This window comes from Heterodontus francisci, chromosome 4 (genome assembly GCF_036365525.1).
Source record: "Heterodontus francisci isolate sHetFra1 chromosome 4, sHetFra1.hap1, whole genome shotgun sequence".
NCBI classification, from domain to species: Eukaryota; Metazoa; Chordata; class Chondrichthyes; order Heterodontiformes; family Heterodontidae; genus Heterodontus; species Heterodontus francisci.
Window position 1 is genome coordinate 512,420 of NC_090374.1, and position 21,585 is coordinate 534,004.

Below are 21,585 nucleotides of genomic sequence, written 5' to 3' on the forward strand. Positions count from 1 at the left end.
TTGTTGCTCGGGACAGAGATTGTGACCATCGATATAGTGGACATTGTTGCTCGGGACAGGGATTGTGACGATCGATGTAGTGGACATTGTTGCTCGGGACAGAGATTGTGACCATCGATATAGTGGACATTGTTGCTCGGGACAGGGATTGTGACCATCGATGTAGTGGACATTGTTGCTCGGGACAGAGATTGTGACCATCGATATAGTGGACATTGTTGCTCGGGACAGGGATTGTGACCATCGATGTAGTGGACATTGTTGCTCGGGACAGGGATTGTGACCATCGATATAGTGGACATTGTTGCTCGGCACAGGGATTGTGACCATCGATGTAGTGGACATTGTTGCTCGGGACAGGGATTGTGACCATCGATGTAGTGGACATTGTTGCTCGGGACAGAGATTGTGACCATCGATATAGTGGACATTGTTGCTCGGGACAGGGATTGTGACCATCGATGTAGTGGACATTGTTGCTCGGGACAGGGATTGTGACCATCGATGTAGTGGACATTGTTGCTCGGGACAGGGATTGTGACCATCGATGTAGTGGACGTTGTTGCTCGGGACAGGGATTGTGACCATCGATGTAGTGGACATTGCTGCTCGGATCAGGGATTGTGACCATCGATATAGTGGACATTGTTGCTCGGGACAGGGATTGTGACCATCGATATAGTGGACATTGTTGCTCGGGACAGGGATTGTGACCATCGATGTAGTGGACACTGCTGCTCGGGACAGGGATTGTGACCATCGATATAGTGGACATTGTTGCTCGGGACAGGGATTGTGACCATCGATATAGTGGACATTGTTGCTCGGGACAGGGATTGTGACCATCGATATAGTGGACATTGTTGCTCGGGACAGGGATTGTGACCATCGATGTAGTGGACACTGCTGCTCGGGACAGGGATTGTGACCATCGATATAGTGGACATTGTTGCTCGGGACAGGGATTGTGACCATCGATATAGTGGACACTGCTGCTCAGATCAGGGATTGTGACCATCGATGTAGTGGACACTACTGCTCGGGACAGGGACTTTGACTGATTGATGTAGTGGGTACTGCTGCTCGGGAGAGGAGCTGTGACAGAGATGGATGTAGTGCTGTCGAAGTGCTGTAAAAATGCAGGGTGAGTGGTGGTTGTGTCTGGGTCGTGTGGCTGTGTGCCTGGTTCTGGCCTTAAGTCCAGTGTATCTGTTAGCTCATTAATGAGAATTCAATTTTGTGTTTCTAGGGATATTCCAGCCTCACATCCGACAGCTGCTTGTACTGACCACTCCTGTTGACATTGTGATCCTGGGTGTCAGCTTCACCAACTCACAGACAGGTACAGAAAATAAAAAGGCTAATGTAATGCTGGCCTTTATATTAGAGGACGAAAGGACAATAGGGTGGATGTTATGCTTCAGATGCCACAAAACTTGGAAATGTTGTGAACTTTGAGGAGGATAGTGATGGTCTTCAAAAGGCTGGTGGAATGGGCAGATGCGTGGCAGATGAAATTTAATGCAGAGAAGTGTGATGTAATACATTTTTGGTGGAATAATGAGAGCTAATATAAAATAAAGGATGCAATTGTAAAGGGGGCGCAGGAGCAGAGGGACCGGGAGCATAAGTACACAAATCGTTAAAGGTGGCAGTGAGCATGAGGAAGCGGTTAATAAAGCATACGTGATCCTGGGCTTTATAAATAGAGAAATAGATGACTAAAGGAAGGATATGGTGAACCTTTATGAAACATGAGTTTGGCCTCAACTGGAGTATTGTGTCCAATTCTGGGCACCACACTTTAGGAAGGATGTGAAGGCATTAGAAAGGGTGCAGGAAAGATTCACGAGAATGGTTTCCGGGCTGAGGAGCTTCATGAGGATAGATTGGAGATGCAGGACTGTTCTCCTGAGACAAGAGAAAACTGAGAGGTGATTCGATAGAGGTGCTCAAAATCATGAACAGACTGTAGATAGAGAGAAACTGTTCCCATTGGCTGAAGGGTCAAGAACAAGCCGACACCGATTTAAGGTGAATGGCAAAAGAACCACAGGTAACATGAGGAAAATCCTTTTTACGCTGTGAGTGGTAAGGATCCGAAATGCACTGCTTGAGAGTGCGATGGAGGCAGATTTAATTTCGTCTTTCAAAAGGGGATTGGATCATTATCCATGGAGAAAGAAATTTGCAGGCTGAGGGCGAAAAGGCAGAGAGTGGGACGAGCTGAGTTGTTCTTGCAGAGAGCTGGCATGGACATGATGGCGTGAAAAGCCTCCTTCTGTGCTGTACCATAAGAACATAAGAAATAGGAGCAGGAGTAGGCCATTTGGCCCCTCAAGCCTGCCCCAGTCTTCAATAAGATCATGGCTGATCTGCCCCAGATCTCAACTCTTTTGTGCCAGCTGCTCATAGCCCTCAACTCTTCAATATTTCAAAAATCTATCTATCTCCTCTTGAAATACTTTCAGTGATCTAGCCTCCACAACTCTCTGAGGTAGAGAATTCCAGACATTCACTACCCTCTGAGAAAAGAAATTCCTTCGCATCTCAGTTTAAAATGAGTGTCCCAGTATTCTGCAACTATGTCCCCTAGTTCAAGATTCCCCCACTAGTGGAAACATCTTCTCAACATCTACCATATCAAGCCCCCTCAGAATCTTCTACGGGGTGGCACAGTGGTGCAGTGGTTAGCACCGCAACCTCACAGCTCCAGCGACCCGGGTTCAGTTCTGGGTACTGCCTGTGTGGAGTTTGCAAGTTCTCCCTGTGACTGCGTGGGTTTCCTCCGGGTGCTCCGCTTTCCTCCCACAGCCAAAGACTTGCAGGTTGACAGGTAAATTGGCCATTGTAAATTGCCCCTAGTGTAGGGAGGAGAATTGAGGGAAGGTGGGGATGTAGTAGGGAAAATGGGATTAATGTAGGATTAGTATAAATAGGTGGTTAATGGTCAGCACAGACTCAGTGGGCCGGAGAGCCTGTTTCAGTGCTGTATCTCTCTATGACTATGACTCTCTATGATGTTTCAATAAGATCACCCCTCATTCTTTTAAACTCTAATAAATAAAGGCCTGTTTAGCCGTGCCTGATAAGTAAACCCCTTCATAGCAGGAATCAGCCGTGTGAATCTCTTCTGAACTGCCTACAATGCCAATATATTCTTTCTTAAATACGGGGACCAAAACTGTACATAGTACTCCAGGTGCGGCCTGTACAGTACAACACCCTGTACAGTTGTATCAAAACTTCCCTATTTTTAAACTCCAACCCCCGAGCAATAAAGGCCAAAATTCCATTTGCCGCCTTAATTCTTGCTGCACCTGCATGCTAACTTTTTGTGTTTCATGCACAAGAACACCCAGATCCCTCTGTACTGCAGTATTTTGGAGTCTCTCTCCATTTAAATAATAGTCTGCCTTTTGATTCTTCTTAACAAAGTGCATGACCTCACACTTTACTACATTCAACTCCATCTGCCAAGCTTTTGCCCACTCACTCAACCTATCTATATCCTCTTGCAGATTCCTTATGTCCTCATCACAACATGCCCTCCCACCTATTTTTGTATCTTCAAATTTGGATATATTGCACTCTGCCTCCTCCTCCAAGTCATTAATATAGATAGTAAATAATTGAGGCCCTAGGACTGATTCTTGTGGCACTCCACTAGTTACGTCTTTCCAACCTGAAAAAGACCCATTAACAAGACACTGCTGTTCTGAAGAAGGGTCACTGACCTGAAACGTTAACTCTGCTTCTCTCTCCACAGATGCTGCCAGACCTGCTGAGTATTTCCAGCATTTCTTGTTTTTATTTCAGATTTTCAGCATCTGCAGTAGTTTGCTTTTATTATAATCCTGACTCTGTCTTCTGTGTGTTAACCAATCCTCAATCCATGCTAATACATTACCCCCAATACCGTGAGCTCCGATCTTGTGCAGTAATTTTTCATGTGGCACCTTATCGAATGCCTATATCTACAGGCTGTTTATAGTGTCCTCCACCGTGAAGACCGATGCAAAATAGTGGTTTAAGTTATCTGCCATTTCCTTGTTCCCCTTTATCAATTCTCCAGTCACATCCTCCAAGGTTCCCCACTCTCACTTTAGCTATTCTCTTTTTATGTATCCGTAGAAGCTCTTGCTGTTTGTTTTACATTTCTTGCCAATTTACTTTCATAATCAGTTTTCTCCCTCTTTATTAGCTTTTTAGTCATCTGCAGCTGGTTCCTAAAAAAAAAAAATTCCCAATCCTCTGGCCTACCACTAGTTTTCGCCACTTTGAATGCCTTAGTTTTTGATTGGATACTCTCCTTGACCACCTTTGTTAACCACAGGTCGTTCATCCTTCTCATCAAGTCCTTCTTTTTGACCAGGATAAATTTTTGCTGAGCGTTATGAAATATCTGCTCAACTGTCTGCCACTGCTCATCCACTGACCTTCCCCTTTGTCTATAATCCCAGCCTGCTTTAGACAACTCTTTCTTCAAACCTCCGTAATTACCCTTGTTTAAGTTGAGGACAGTGGTTTGAGACCCGAGTTGCTCACCCTCAAACTGAATTTGAAATTCTACCATGTTGTGATCACTACCCCCTAGAGGATCCTTAACTAGACATATGTGATTAATCCTGTGATTGCATGATTTGGCGACGCAAAGCTCTGGTTAGACCACATCTGGAGTGTGCACGTTGTAGTCTATAGGCCACCAACCAGAATGGGAAAGTGGGCAAGGGATTGGCAAATGGAATTTAACGCAGATAAGTGCGAAGTTATGCATTTTGGGAAGTTAAACCAGGGCAGGACATATACAGTGAATGGCAGGGCCCTGGGGAGTGTTGTTGAGCAGAGAGACCTTGGAGTGTTGTTGAGTAGAGAGACCTTGGGGTGCAAGTACATAGTTCCCTGAAAGTGGCAACACAGGTAGACAGGATGGTGACGAAGACGTATGGCATGCTTGCCTTCATCGGCCGAGCAACTGAGTACAAGAGTTGGGATGTCATGTTAGAGTTGGACATAACGTTGGTTTGGCCGCGTTTGGAGTACTGTGTGCAGTTCTGGTCGCCGCACTACAGGAAAGATGTGATTAAGCTAGAGAGGGTGCAGAAAAGATTGACAAGGATGTTGCCTGATTTGGAGGGCTTGAGTTATAAAGAGCGATTGGATAGGCTGGCTCTGTTTTCCCTGGAGTGAAGGAGGCTGAGCGGGGACATGATAGAGGTATATAAAATTATGAGAGGCACAGATAGGGTAGATAGCCAGAGTCTGTTTCCCATGGTAGGGGTGACTAAAACTGGAGGGTATAGATTTAAGGTGAGAGGGAGGAGGTTTAAAGGGGATCAAAGGGGTAAATTTTCCACACAAAGAATAGTGGGTATCTGGAATGAGCTGCCAGAGGAGGTGGTGGAGGCAGGAACAGGAGCAACATTTAAAGAGGCATCTGGACAGGTACTTGAATGAGCAAGGCATAGAGGGATATGGAATTAATGCAGGCAGGTGGGATTAGTATAGATAGGCATTATGGTCGGCATGGATGTGGTGGGCCGAAGGGCCTGTTTCTATGCTGTCCGACTCTGTGACTCTGTTAAGAGTACGAGGATAACTAAGGAGAGTGTAGGGCCCATAAAAGACAAAAAAGGTAACCTATGTTTTTTTTAAATTCATTCATGGGATGTGGGCATCACTGGCTATGCCAGCATTTATTGCCCATCCCTAATTGCCCTTGAAAAGATGGTGGTGAGCTGCCTTCTTCAACCACTGCAGTCCATGTGGGGTAGGTACACCCACAGTGCTGTTAGGAAGGGAGTTCCAGGATTTTGACCCAGCGACAGTGAAGGAAGGGCGATATAGTTCCAAGTCAGGATGGTGTGTGACTTGGGTGGGAATTTGCAGGTGGTGATGTTCCCGTGCATCTGCTGCTCTTGTCCTTCTAGTTGGTAGAGGTCGCGGGTTAGAAAGGTGCTGTCTAAGGAGCCTTGGTGCGTTGCTGCAGTGCATCTTGTAGATGGTACACACTGCTGCCACTGTGCGTCGGTGGTGGAGGGAGTGAATGTTTGTAGATGGGATGCCAATCAAGCAGGTTGCTTTGTCCTGGATGGTGTGGAGCTTCTTGAATGTTGTTGGAGCTGCACCCATCCAGGCAAGTGGAGAGTATTCCATCACACTCCTGACTTGTGCCGTGTAGATGGTGGACAGGCTTTGGGGAGTTAGGAGGTGAGTTACTCGCCGCAGGATTCCTAGACTCTGACCTGCTCTTGTAGCCATGGTATTTATATGGCTACTCCAGTTCAGTTTCTGTTCAATGGTAGCCCCTAGGATGTTGATAGTGGGGGATTCAGCGATGGTAATGCCATTGAATGTGAAGGGGAGATGGTTAGATTCTCTCTTGTTGGAGATGGTCATTGCCCGGCACTTGGGTGGCACAAATGTTACTTGCCACTTATCAGCCCAAGCCTGGATATTGTCCAGGTCTTGCTGCATTTCAATCTTACTGCTTCAGTATTTGAGGAGTCGCGAATGGTGCTGAACATTGTGCAATCATCAGCGAACATCCCCACTTCTGACCTTATGATAGAAGGAAGGTCAAAATAGCTGAAGACGGTTGGGCCTGGGACACTACCCTGAGGAACTCCTGCAGTGATGTCCTGGAGCTCAGATGTTTGACCTCCAACAACCACAACCACCTTCCTTTGTGCGAGGTATGACTCCATCCAGCCGAGAGTTATCCCCCTGATTCCCATTGACTCCAGTTTTGCTAGGGCTCCTTGATGCCATACTTGGTCAAATGCTGCCTTGATGTCCAGGGCAGTCACTCTCACCTCACCTCTTGAGTTCAGCTCTTTTGTCCATGTTTGTCTTTGGTCCATGTTTGAACCAAGGCTGTAATGAGGTCAGGAGCTGAGTGGCCCTGGGGGAACCCAAACTGAGCATCACTGAGCAGGTTATTGCTAAGCAAGTGTTGCTTGATAGCACTGTTGATGACACCTTCCATGACGTGACTGATGATTGAGAGTAGGCTGATGGGGCGGTAATTGGCCGGGTTTGACTTGTCCTGTTTTTTTGTGTACAGGACATACCTGGGCAATTTTCCACATTGCCGGGTAGATGTCAGTGTTGTAGCTATACTGGAACAGCTTGGCTAGGGGTGCGGCAAGTTTTGGAGCACAGGTGTTCAGTACTATTGTCGGAATATTGTCAGGGCCCATAGCTTTTGCAGTATCCAGTGCCTTCAGTAGTTTCTTGATGTCACGCGGAGTGAATCGAGTTGGCTGAAGTCTGGCATCTGTAATGCTGGGGACTTCAGGAGGGGGCCGAGATGGATCATCAACTCGGCACTTCTGGCTGAAGGTTGTTGCAAATGCTTCAACCTTATCATTCGCACTGATGTGCTGGGCTCCCCCATCATTGAGGATGGGAATATTTGTGGAGCCACCTCCTCCAGTTAGTTGTTTAGTTGTCCACCACCATTCACGACTGGATGTGGCCGGACTGCAGAGTTTAGATCTGACCCGTTGGTTATGGGATCGCTTAACTATGTCTATCGCATGCTGCTTATGCAGTTTGGCATGCAAGTAGTCCTGGGTTGCAGCTTCACCAGGTTGACACCTCATTTTGAGGTATGCCTGGTGCTGCTCCCGGCATGCCCTCCTGCACTCTTCATTGAACCATGAATTGGTCTCCTGGTTGATGGTAATGGTAGAGTGGGGGATATGCCGGGCCATGAGGTTACAGATTGTGGTTGAGTACAATTCTGCTGCTGCTGATGGCCCTCAGCGCCTCATGGATGCCCAGTTTTGCATTGCTAGATCTGTTCGAAATCTATCCCATTTAGCACGGTTATAGTGCCACAAAACACGATGGACGGTATCCTCAATGTGAAGGCGGGACGTCGTCTCCACAAGGACTGTGCGGTGGTCACTCCTACCAATACAGTCATGGAAAGAAGCATCTGCGGCAGGCAGATTGGTGAGGGCAAAGTCAAGTATGTTTTTCCCTCGTGTTGGTTCCCCCACCACCTGCCGCAGACCCAGTCTAGCAGCTCTGTCCTTTAGTACTCGGCCAGCTCGGTCAGTAGTGGTGCTACCGAGCCACTCTTGGTGATGGACATTGAAATCCCCCACCCAGAGTACTTTTTGTGCCCTTGCCACCCTCAGTGCTTCCTCCAAGTGGTGTTCAACATGGAGGAGTACTGACTCATCAGCTGAGGGAAGGTTGTAGGTGGTAATCAGTAGGAGGTTACCTTGCCCATGTTTGACCTGATGCCGTGAGACTTCATGGGGTCTGGAGTCTATGTTGAGGACTCCCAGGGCAACTCCCTCCCGACTGTAGACCACTGTCCCGCCGCCTCTGCTGGGTCTGTCCTGCCGGTGGGACAGGACATACCCAGGGATAATGACTGCAGTGTCTGCAGTTAAGGTTTGATTCCGTGAGTATGACTATGTCAGGCTGTTGCTTGACTAGTCTGTGGGACAACTCTCCCATCTTTGGCACAAGCCCCCAGATGTTAGTCAGGAGGACTTTGCAGGGTCGACAGGGCTGGGTTTGCCGTTGTCGTTTCTGGTGCCTCGGTCGATGCTGGGTGGTCCGTCCGGTTTGGGGGCGGAAGATGTTGGGATGGTTCTTAATGAATACTTTGTGCCTGTCTTCACAAAAGAAGGGAACGATGCAGATCTTGTAGTTGAGGAGGAGGAGTGTGAAGTATTGGATGTGGTAAACATAGGGAGAGAGTAAGTATTAATGGGATTAACACCCTGGAAAGTTGATATATCACCAGGGGCAGATGAAATGTATCCTAGGCTGTTAAAAGAATCAAGAGAGGAAATAGCAGAAGGTCTGACTATCATTTTCCAGTCCTCACTGGATACAGGTGTGGTGCCGGAGGATTGGAAAACTGCTAACATTGTCCCTCTGTTTAAAAAGGGAGCGAAAGATAGACGGAATAATTACAGGCCAGTCGGCCTAACCTCAGTAGTGGGCAAATTATTAGAATCTATTCTGAGAGACAGGATAAACTGTCACTGAGAAAGGCACAGGTTAATCAAGGATAGTCAGCATGGATTTGTTAAGGTAAGATCTTGTCTGACCAACTTGATTGAATTTTTTGAAGAAGTAACGCGGAAGATAGATGAGGGTCGTGCAGTTGATGCAGTTTACATGGATTTTAGCAAGGCTTTTGACAAGGTCCCACCTGGCAGACTGGTTAAAAAAAATAATATCCCATGGGATCCTGGAAAATGCAGTAGAGTGGAACAAAATTGGCTCAGTGGCAGGAAACAAAGGGTAATTGTTGGGTGTTTTAGCGCATGGAGGGCTGTTTTCAGTGGCGTTCCACAAGGCTCAGTTCTGGGTTCCCTGCTTTTTGTGGTGTATATATTAACGATTTGGATGTAAATGTAGGGGGCATAACCAAGAAGTTTGCAGACGACACAAAGATTGGCCGTGTGGTAGATGGCGAGGAGGATAGCTGTAGGCTGCAGCAAGATATTGATGGTCAGGTTAGATGGGCAGAAAAGTGGCAAATGAATTCAACTTGGAGAGGTGTGAGTTGGTGCATTTGGGGAGGTCAGACAAGGCAAAGGAATACACGATTAATGGGAAAATACTGAGAAGTGCAGAGGAAGTGAGGGACCTTGGAGTGAATGTCCAACATTGACTGGGATTCACTTAGTGTTAGAGGTCTCGGTGGAGCAGAATTTGTAAGGAGCATCCAGGAGGGTTTTCTAGAGCAGTATGTAAATAGTCCAACTCGGGAAGGGGCCATACTGGACCTGGTGTTGGGGAATGAGCCGGGCCAGGTGGTTGACGTTTCAGGAGGGGACTACTTTGGGAATAGTGATCACAATTCCGTAAGTTTTAGAATACTCATGGACAAAGACGAGAGTGGTCCTAAAGGAAGAGTGCTAAATTGGGGCAAGGCCAACTATACCAAAATTCGGCAGGAGCTGGGGAATGTAGATTGGGAGCAGCTGTTTGAAGGTAAATCCACCTTTGATATGTGGGAGGCTTTTAAAGAGAGGTTGATTAGCGTGCAGGAGAGACATGTTCCTGTGAAAATGAGGGGTAGAAATGGCAAGATTAGGGAACCATGGATGACAGGTGAAATTGTGAGACTAGCTAAGAGGAAAAAGGAAGCATACATAAGGTCTAGGCGGCTGATGAAAGACGAAGCTTTGAAAGAATATCGGGATTGTAGGCGCAATCTGAAACGAGGAATTAAGAGGGCTAAAAGGGGTCATGAAATATCTTTAGCAAACAGGGTTAATGAAAATCCCAAAGCCTTTTATTCATATATAAGGAGCAAGAGGGTAACTGGAGAAAGGATTGGCCCACTCAAGGACAAAGGAGGAAAGTTATGCGTGGAGTCAGAGAAAATGGGTGAGATTCTAAACGAGTACTTTGCATCAGTATTCACCGAGGAGAGGGACATGACGGATGTTGAGGTTAGGGACAGATGTTTGATTACTCTAGGTCAAGTCGGCATAAGGAGGGAGGAAGTGTTGGGTATTCGAAAAGGCATTAAGGTGGACAAGTCCCCAGGTCCGGATGGGATCTATCCCAGGTTACTGAGGGAAGCGAGAGAGGAAATAGTTGGGGCATTAACAGATATCTTTGCAACATCCTTAAACACGGGTGAGGTCCCGGAGGACTGGAGAATTGCTAATGTTGTCCCCTTGTTTAAGAAGGGTCGCAGGGATAATCCAGGTAATTATAGACCGGTGAGCCTGACGTCAGTGGTAGGGAAGCTGCTGGAGAAGATACTGAGGGATAGGATCTATTCCCATCTGGAAGAAAATGGGCTTATCAGTGATGGGCAACATGGTTTTGTGCAGGGAAGGTCATGTCTTACCAACTTAATAGAATTCTTTGAGGAAGTGACAAAGTTGATTGATGAGGGAAGGGCTGTAGATGTCGTATACATGGTCTTCAGTAAGGCGTTTGATAAGGTTCCCCATGGTATGCTGATGGAGAAAGTGAAGGCGCATGGGGTCCAAGGTGTACTAGCTAGATGGATAAAGAACTGGCTGGGCAACAGGAGACAGAGAGTAGCAGTGGAAGGGAGTTTCTCAAAATGGAGACGTGTGACCAGTGGTGTTCCACAGGGATCCGTGCTGGGACCACTGTTGTTTGTGATATACATTAATGATTTGGAGGAAAGTATAGGTGGTCTGATTAGCAAGTTTTCAGACGACACTAAGATTGGTGGAGTCGCAGATAGTGAAGGGGACTGTCAGAGAATACAGCAGAATATAGATAGACTGGAGAGTTGGGCAGAGAAATGGCAGATGGAGTTCAATCAGGGCAAATGCGAGGTGATGCATTTTGGAAGATCCAATTCAAGAATGAACTATACAGTAAATGGAAAAGTCCTGGGAAAATTGATGTACAGAGAGATTTGGGTGTTCAGGTCCATTGTTCCCTGAAGGTGGCAACGCAGCTCAATAGAGTGGTCAAGAAGGCATACGGCATGCTTTCCTTCATCGGACGGGGTATTGAGTACAAGAGTTGGCAGGTCATGTTACAGTTGTATAGGACTTTGGTTCGGCCACATTTGGTATACTACGTGCAGTTCTGGTCGCCACATTACCAAAAGGAAGTGGATGCTTTGGAGAGGGTGCAGAGGAGGTTCACCAGGATGTTGCCTGGTATGGAGGGCGCTAGCTATGAAGAGAGGTTGAGTAGATTAGGATTATTTTCATTAGAAAGACGGAGGTTGAGGGGGGACCTGATTGAGGTGTACAAAATCATGAGAGGTATAGACAGGGTGGATAGCAAGAAGCTTTTTCCCCAGAGTGGGGGATTCAATTACAAGGGGACACGAGTTCAAAGTGAAAGGGGAAAAGTTTAGGGGGGATATGCGTGGAAAGTTCTTTACGCAGAGGGTGGTGGGTGCATGGAACGCATTGCCAGCGGAGGTGGTAGACGCGGGCACGATAGCGTCTTTTAAGATGTATCTAGACAGATACATGAATGGGCAGGAAGCAAAGAGATACAGACCCTTAGATAATAGGCGACAGGTTTAGATAGAGGATTTGGATCGGCATAGGCTTGGAGGGCTGAAGGGCCTGTTCCTGTGCTGTAATTTTCTTTGTTCTTTGTTCTTTGTCCACTGATCCCGGAAGGTGCAAATTCAAATGGAAGATTATGATGTGGTGGCCATTGCGGAGACGTGGCTGCAGGATGGTCGGGACTGGGAACTCAATATACCTGGTTATAAAGTTTACAGGAGGGACAGGGAAAATGGCAGAGGGGGTGCAGTAGCCTTACTGATTAGAAATAATATCACCTCATTGGTGAGGGAGGATATAATGAGGGGAAAGCATCCAGTGGAGACCTTATGGGTGGAATTGAGGAACAGAAAAGGAATTAAAACTGTAATAGGTGTTGTGTATAGACCCCCTGGTAGCAATTAGAATTAGAACATTACAGCGCAGTACAGGCCCTTCGGCCCTCGATGTTGCGCCGACCTGTGAAACCATCTGACCTACACTATTCCATTTTCATCCATGTGTCTATCCAATGTCCACTTAAATGCCCTTAAAGTTGGCGAATCTACTACTGCTGTAGGCAGGGGGTTCCACGCCCTTACTACACTCTGAGTAAAGAAACTACCTCTCACATCTGTCCTATATCTATCACCCCTCAACTTGAAGCTATGTCCCCTCGTGTTTGCCATCACCATCCGACGAAAAAGACGCTCACTGTCCACCCTATCTAACCCTCTGATTATCTTATATGTCTCTATTAAGTCACCTCTCCTCCTCCTTCTCTCCAACGAAAACAACCTCAAGTCCCTCAGCCTTTCCTCGTAAGACCTTCCCTCCATACCAGGCAACATCCTAGTAAATCCTGGCGCAGTGGTTAGCACCGCAGCCTCACAGCTCCAGGGACCCGGGTTCGATTCCGGGTACTGCCTGTGTGGAGTTTGCAAGTTCTCCATGTGTCTGCGTGGGTTTTCTCCGGGTGCTCCGGTTTCCTCCCACAAGCCAAAAGACTTGCAGGTTGATAGGTAAATTGGCCATTATAAATTGTCACTAGTATAGGTAGGTGGTAGGGAAATATAGGGACAGGTGGGGATGTTTGGTAGGAATATGGGATGAGTGTAGGATTAGTATAAATGGGTGGTTGATGTTCGGCACAGACTCGGTGGGCCGAAGGGCCTGTTTCAGTGCTGTATCTCTAATCTAATCTAATCTAAATCTCCTCTGCACCCTTTCCATAGCTTCCACATCCTTCCTATAATGCGGTGACCAGAACTGCACGCAATACTCCAGGTGCGGTCTCACCAGAGTTTTGTACAGCTGCAGCATGACCTCGTGGCTCCGAAACTCGACCCCCCTACTAATAAAAGCTAACACACCATATGCCTTCTTAACAGCCCTATTAACCTGGGTAGCAACCTTCAGGGATTTATGCACCTGGAAACCAAGATCTCTCTGTTCATCTACACTACCAAGAATCTTCCCATTAGCCCAGTACTCTGCATTCCTGTTACTCCTTTCAAAGTGAATCACCTCACACTTTTCCGCATTAAACTCCATTTGCCATCTCTCAGCCCAGCTCTGCAGCCTATCTATGTCTCTCTGTACCCTACAACATCCTTCGGCACTATCCACAACTCCACCGACCTTAGTGTCATCTGCAAATTTACTAACCCACCCTTCTACACCCTCTTCCAGGTCATTTATAAAAATGACAAACAGCAGTGGCCCCAAAACAGATCCTTGCGGTACACCACTAGTAACTAAACTCCAGGATGAACATTTGCCATCAACCACCACCCTCTGTCTTCTTTCAGCTAGCCAATTTCTGATCCAAAGCTCTAAATCGCCTTCAACCCCATACTTCCGTATTTTCTGCAATAGCCTACCGTGGGGAACCTTATCAAACGCCTTACTGAAATCCATATACACCACATCCACTGCTTTACCCTCATCCACCTGTTTGGTCACCTTCTCGAAAAACTCAATAAGGTTTGTGAGGCACGACCTACCCGTCACAAAACCGTGCTGACTATCTCTAATGTACTTATTCTTTTCAAGATGATTATAAATCCTGTCTCTTATAACCTTTTCCAACATTTTACCCACAACCGAAGTAAGGCTCACAGGTCTATAATTACCAGGGCTGTCTCTACTCCCCTTCTTGAACAAGGGGACAACATTTGCAATCCTCCAGTCTTCCGGCACTATTCCTGTCGACAATGACGACATAAAGATCAAGGCCAAAGGCTCTGCAATCTCCTCCCTAGCTTCCCAGAGAATCCTAGGATAAATCCCATCTGGCCCAGGGGGCTTATCTATTTTCACACTTTCCAAAATTGCTAACACCTCCTCCTTGTGAACCTCAATCCCATCTAGCCTTGTAGCCTGAATCTCAGTATTCTCAACAACATTTTCTTTCTCCACTGTAAATACTGACGCAAAATATTCATTTAACACTTCCCCTATCTCCTCTGATTCCACACACAACTTCCCACTACTATCCTTGATTGGCCCTAATCTAACTCTAGTCATTCTTTTATTCCTGATATACCTATAGAAAGCCTTAGGGTTTTCCCTGATCCGATCCACCAATGACTTCTCGTGTCCTCTCCTTGCTCTTCTTAGCTCTCCCTTTAGATCCTTCCTGGCTAGCTTGTAGCTCTCTAGCGCCCTAACTGAGCCTTCGCGTCTCATCCTAACATAAGCCTCCTTCTTCCTCTTGACAAGCGCTTCAACTTCTTTAGTAAACCACGGCTCCCTCGCTCGACAACTTCCTCCCTGCCTCACAGGTACATACTTATCAAGGACACGCAGTAGCTGCTTCTTGAATAAGCTCCCATTTCGATTGTTCCCATCCCCTGCAGTTTCCTTCCCCATCCTACGCATCCTAAATCTTGCCTAATCGCATCATAATTTCCTTTCCCCCAGTTATAATTCTTGCCTTGCGGTATATACCTGTCCCTGCCCATCGCTAAGGTAAACCTAACCGAATTGTGATCACTATCACCAAGGGGCTCACCTACATCTAAATCTAACACCTGGCCGGGTTCATTTCCCAGTACCAAATCCAATGTGGCATCGCCCCTGGTTGGCCTGTCTACATACTGTGTCAGAAAACCCTCCTGCACACACTGGACAAAAACTGACCCATCTAAAGTACTCGAACTATAGTATTTCCAGTCGATATTTGGAAAGTTAAAGTCCCCCATAACAACTACCCTGTTACTCTCACCCCTGTCGAGAATCATCTTCGCTATCCTTTCCTCTACATCTCTGGAACTATTCGGAGGTCTATAAAAGACTCCCAACAGGGTAACCTCACCTCTCCTGTTTCTAACCTCGGCCCATACTACCTCAGTAGACGAGTCCTCAAACGTCCTTTCTGTCGCTGTAATACTCTCCTTGATTAACAATGCCACACCCCCCCCCCTCTTTTACCATCTTCTCCGTTCTTAGTGAAACATCTAAATCCCGGAATCTGCAACATCCATTCCTGCCCCTGCTCTACCCATGTCTCCGAAATGGCCACTGCATCGAGATCCCAGGTACCAACCCATGCTGCAAGCTCACCCACCTTATTCCGGATGCTCCTGGCGTTGAAATAGACACACTTTAAACCAGGTTCTTGCTTGCCAGTGCCCTCTTGCGTCCTTGTAACCATATCCCTGACCTCACTACTCTCAACATCCTGTACACTGGCACTACAATTTAGGTTCCCATTCCCCTGCTGAATTAGTTTAAACCCCCCTGAAGAGCACTAGCAAACCTCCCCCCCAGGATATTGGTACCCTTCTGGTTCAGGTGAAGACCATCCTGTTTGTAGAGGTCCCACCTACCCCAGAAAGAGCCCCAATTATCCACGAAACCAAAACCCTCCCTCCTGCACCATCCCTGCAGCCACGTGTTCAACTCCTCTCTCTCCCTATTCCTCGCTTCGCTATCACGTGGCACGGGCAACAACCCAGAGATAACAACTCTGTTTGTTCTCGCTCTAAGCTTCCACCCTCGCTCCCTAAATTTCTGTCTTAAATCCCCATCTCTCTTCCTACCTATGTCGTTGGTGCCTATGTGGACCACGACTTGGGGCTGCTCCCCCTCCCCATTAAGGATCCCAAAAACACGATCCGAGACATCACGAACCCTGGCACCTGGGAGGCAACATACCAACCGTGAGTCTCTCTCGTTCCCACAAAACCTCCTATCTGTTCCCCTAACTATGGAGTCCCCAATGACTAATGCTCTGCTCCTCTTCCCCCTTTCCTTCAGAGCAACAGGGACAGACTCTGTGCCAGATACCTGTACCCCATTGCTTACCCCTGGTAAGTCGTCCCCCGCAACAGTATCCAAAACGGTATACCTGTTGTTGAGGGAAACGGCCACAGGGGATCCCTGCACTGCCTGCTGGTTCGCTCTCCTTCCCCTGACGGTAACCCATCTACCTACTTCTTTTACCTGAGGTATGACTACCTCCCCATAACTCCTCTCAATAACCTCCTCCGCCTCCCGAATGATCCGAAGTTCATCCAGCTCCAGCTCCAGTTCCCTAACGCGGTTCTCGAGGAGCTGGAGTTGGGTGCACTTCCCACAGATGCAGTCAGCAGGGACACTCTTGGCGACCCTTACCTCCCACATTCTGCAGGAGGAACATACAACTGCCTTAACCTCCATTCCCACTATTCCAAATTCCCAACAAATCTACGGAAAAACCAAAAAAAAAAACAAAAAGTCAAAACTTGTTAGGTTAGCAATCCAATGGACAGAACTTCCTAAATAAAAAGCTTACCTTATCAACACACCAGAGTCCTTTTTTTTTTGGTTAGAGGAGGAGGGTGGCTGGGAGACACTACACGTGTAGTGTCTCGGGTACAGCCACCACACAAATATATACCTTTTTCCTTACCCAGCAGTCCCCTGGTCCTCCGAAAACAAAAGGGAATTCACTTTTAAACTGACGCTGAAATTGACTTCACAGCTGTAAGCCCGTTCTCGCACCTCCGTTGCTATCCAAGCTGCAGTCACCGAAACTCTGAGGTGTTAGATTGTATAAATGCACAAATTAGGCAAGTGTGTAACAAAGGCAGAGTAGTATTAATGGGGGATTTTAACTTACACATAGATCGGGAGAGGCAGACTAGCACCTGTCAGAAAGGTAGTGAATTTCTGGAATGTGTTCGGGATAGTTTCCTATAGCAGTATGTTCTAGATGTAACAAGGGGACAGGCGATATTAGATTTAGTTATGAGTAATGAGCCAAATTTAATTAGTAGCCTAACTGTGTGTGAACATTTATCAAATAGTGATCACAACATGATCAAATTCAAGGTAGCGTTTGAAAGTGAAAAGCACGAATCAGCTACTAGAATTTTAGACACAAAAACAAGAAATGCCGGATTCACTCAGCAGGTCTGGCAGCATCTGTGGAAAGAGAAGCAGAGTTAACGTTTCGGGTCAGTGACCCTTCTTCGGAACTGACAAATATCACAAATATCAACTAGAATTTTAGACTTGGGTAAGGCTGACTTTACCGGGATGAGACAGAGACTGTCCACGGTAAACTGGGTAGATCTGTTAATGGGTCAAACGACTGAAGAACAGTGGAGAATATTTAAAGAAACATTTAACGAAATACAGAGCGAGTATAAACCCCTGAGAGGAAAAAGCTCCACTTCACAGAAAAAAACAGCCATGGACAACTAAAGAGATTAGCGATAACATAAAACAAAAAGAAAGGGCTTACAAAAATAAAAAAACGCAGCACAGATCCAGACAAATGGGATCGATACAAAGACCAGCCAAGGGTCACAAAGAAGCTTATAAGAGCTATTAAAAGAGATTATGAAAGGAAACTTGCAAGGGGCATCAAAATCAATAAGAAGAAATTTTATAGTTACATAAAGGGGAAGCGGGTGGTCAAGAGCAATGTAGGCCCACTAAAAACTGAAAATGGAGATATTGTCATTGATAATGGGGAAATGGCAGACATGTTGAACAATGACTTTGCCTCAGTATTTACAGTTGAAAAGGAGGATGACTTGCCGGAAGTCGCGAAAAAATTAATAGCCGATAGGGGACAGGGACTTAATACAATTAACGTAGGTAAATCATCAGTAACAGGGAAATTAATGGAACTAAAGAGTGAGAAATTCCCAGGACCTGACGGTTTCCATCCGAGGGTGTTAAAGGAAGTCGGGGAGCACATTGCAGATGCCCTAACTTTTGTCTTTCAGAGTTCCCTAGATTCAGGAGTGGTCCCTCTGGATTGGAAAGTTGCGCATGTCACTCCACTTTTTAAGAAGGGTGAAAGGGGGAACCAGGGAAATTACAGACCAGTTAGCCTGACATCTGTGGTGGGCAAGTTGCTGGAGGTTATAATCAAGGATGGTGACTGGATAATCAAGGATAATCAATCTAGGTGACTGAACACCTCGAAAAATTTCAGTTAATCAGGGACAGCCAGCATGGATTCATGATGGGAATGTCATGCCTGACAAATCTCATTGAATTTTGTGAAGAGGTGACTAAGGTAGTGGACAGGGGAGTGTCTATGGATGTTATTTATATGGACTTCCAGAAGGCATTTGATAAAGTCCCACATAAGAGACTGTTAACTAAGGTAGAAGCCCGTGGAGTTGAGAGGAAATTATTGACATGGTTAGGAAGTTGGTTGAGTGGTAGGTGACAGAGAGTGGGGATAATGGGTAAGTACTCCGATTGGCAGGATGTGACTAGTGGTGTCCTGCAGGGATCTGTGTTGGGGCCTCAATTATTCATATTATTCATTAACGACTTAGATGATGGCAGAGTAAGTCATATATCCAAATTTGCTGATGATACAAAGTTAGGCGGCATTGTAGACAGTCTAGATGATAGCATAAAATTGCAAAAAGATATTGACAGACCAGGTGAGTGGGCAAAACTGTGGCAGATGGATTTCAATGCGGGCAAGTGTGAGATTATCCATCTTGGACCAAAAAAGGATAAAGCAGGGTACTTTCTAAATGGGATGAGGTTAAGTACAGTGGATGTCCAAAGAGACTTGGGGGTTCAGGTGCATAGATCTTTAAAATGCCACGAGCAAGTGCAGAAAATAATCAAAAAGGCTAATGGAATGCTAGCCTTTATATCTAGAGGATTGGAGTACAAAGACACAGAGGTTATACTGCAGCTGTATAAAACCCTGGTTAGACCCCACTTGGAGTACTGTGAGCAGTTCTGGGCACCACACCTGAGGAAGGATATATTGGTCTTGGAGGGGGTGCAACGTAGGTTTACAAGAATGATAGTTGGACTACAGGGGTTAAGTTACGAGGAGAGATTACATAAATTAGTCCTGTTTTCTCTAGAATTTAGAAGGTTAAAGGGTGATCTGATTGAAGTCTTCAAGATATTAACAGGAAAAGACAGGCTGGATAAAGATAAACTATTTCCACTGGTTGGAGATTCTAAAACTAGGGGGCACAGTCTAAAAATTAGGACCAGACCGTTCAGGAGAGATGTTGGGAAGCACTTCTTCAAGCAAAGGGTGGTAGAGGTTTAGAACTAGATCCCGCAAACAGCAGTTGAAGTTAGAACAGTTGTTAATTTTAAATCTGAGATAGATAGATTTTTGTTCAGCAAAGATATTAAGGGATATGGGCCAAAGGCAGGTATATGGAGTTAGGCGGCGGATCAGCCATGATCTCATTGAATGGCGGACAGGCTCGAGGGGCTGAATGGCCTCCTCTTCCTATCTTCCTATGTTCTATATTCCTATGTTCCTAGATATAGTTCTTAGAGCTAAAGGGATCAAGGGATACGGGGAGAAAGTGGGAACGGCGTACTGAGTTTGGATGATCAGCCATGATCGTATTGAATGGCGGTGCAGGCTCGAAGGGCCGAATGGCCTACTGCTGCTCCTATTTTTCTATGTTTCTAGGTAGCGGGACAGGTTGGTAAGGTGGTTAAGAGGGCATAGGGAATCCTTTCCTTTATTTGCCGAGATATAGAACATAAGAGCAGGGAGGTTATGCTGGAACTGGGTCACTCATTGGTTAGGCCACATTTGAGTACTGTGTGCAGTTCTGGTCACCTCATTACAGAAAGGATGTAATTGCACTCGAGAGGGCAGAGAGGAGATTTCCGAGGATGTTGCCGGGACTGGAAAAATGCAGCTATGAGGAAAGATTGGATAGACTGGGGTTGTTCTCCTTGGAACAGAGAAGGCTGAGGGGAGATCTGATTTAAATGTACAATATTTTGAGGGGCCTGGATAGAGTGGAGGTGGAGGGTCTTTTCACCTTTGCAGAGAGGTCAGTGACGAGGGGGCATAGGTTTAATGTGATTGATAGGAAAATTAGAGGGGAGATGAGGAAAAACTTTTTCAGCCAGCGGGTGGTGATGGTCTGGAACTCACTGCCTGAAAGGGTAATTGAGGCAGAAACCCTCAACTCATTCAAAAGGAGTCTGGATATGCACCTCAAGTGCTGTAAGCTGCAGGGCTATGGACTAAATACTGGAAGGTGGGATGAGAATAAGTGGATCATTTTTCGGCCGGCACAGACACGATGGGCCAAATGGCCTCTTACTGTGCCTTAAACGTTCTATGATTAGGGAACAAAAAGGGGATTTACGCAGGGAGGCAGGAGGCATGGCTGAGGTGTATTAAATGAATACATCACATCTGTCCTTGTCAAGAAAGAAGATGCTGCACAAGTCTTGGTGGAAGGGGAGGTAATTCAGACAGCAGAGGCATTTAAAATTGATGAGGGACCTAATGTTGATCAGGCACCAGGATCAGACGAGATGCATCCCAGAATACTGAGGAAAGTGAGGGTGAAAATTGCAGAGGCACTCGCCATAATTTTCTGGTCTTAGATTCAGCGGTGGTGCCAGAGGACTGGAGAATTGCAAATATTACACCATTGTTTAGAAAAGGGTGTAAAGTTAAGCCCAGCAACTGCAGACCAGTCAATTTAACCTTGGTGGTGAGGAAGCTTCCAGAAACAATAATTCAGAACAAAACTAATAGTCACTTGGGCAAATGCAGGTTAATTAGGGAAAGCCACCATGGATTTGTGAAGGAAAAATAGTGTTTAAGTAACTTGCTGGAGTTTTTTGGTGAGGTAGTAGAGAAGGTTGATATGGTGTTTGCACTGGAGTGCTGACTTGGATTGCATTAGAGTGCTAAAGTGGAAGTTTGGTGACTGAGGGTAATTAAGGGTTAATTTTATCTTAAGTCTAGTCTGTCTTTTATTTAGCAGATTAACTTAACAGTTGCTGTTTGGGTTGGAGAAGGTGAGTTTTAGACAAGCTTTAAACAGAGTTCACTCAGGCTCTGCGTGCAGCTGCACCTTGTTAATTGGAGAATTAGCTTAAACCAGTTTCAGGGGCGAGAGTCAGTCAGTCAGTCAGTATAAAAGTATCTTACAGTGCTGACCTTGTTTGCACCGGAGTGCTGACTTGGGTTGCATCAGAGTGCTAAAGTAGACGTTTGGTGACTGAGGAAGTTCGGTGAGGAGAGAGCGAGGAGCTCCTTTCATTTCCTACCTGTCCTCAGAGTGAGGGGAGCCGAGAGTTTCCAAAGAGCACAGCTGACTGGTGAGTAAGTCCTGGTGGGTGTTTTTCAGAC

General features: G+C 46.3%; 1 protein-coding gene across 2 annotated transcripts in view; it reads left to right on the top strand.

Moving 5' to 3' along the window:
* The window catches only part of nup155 (nucleoporin 155), a 560,589-nt gene that overhangs the window by 103,945 nt on the left and 435,059 nt on the right, over positions 1-21,585 (top strand). For both annotated transcript variants that reach the window (XM_068029070.1, XM_068029071.1), the window contains exon 6: positions 1,250-1,342. In XM_068029070.1, coding sequence (XP_067885171.1) covers positions 1,250-1,342 — 93 coding nt within the window. The remainder of the gene's footprint in view (positions 1-1,249; positions 1,343-21,585) is intronic.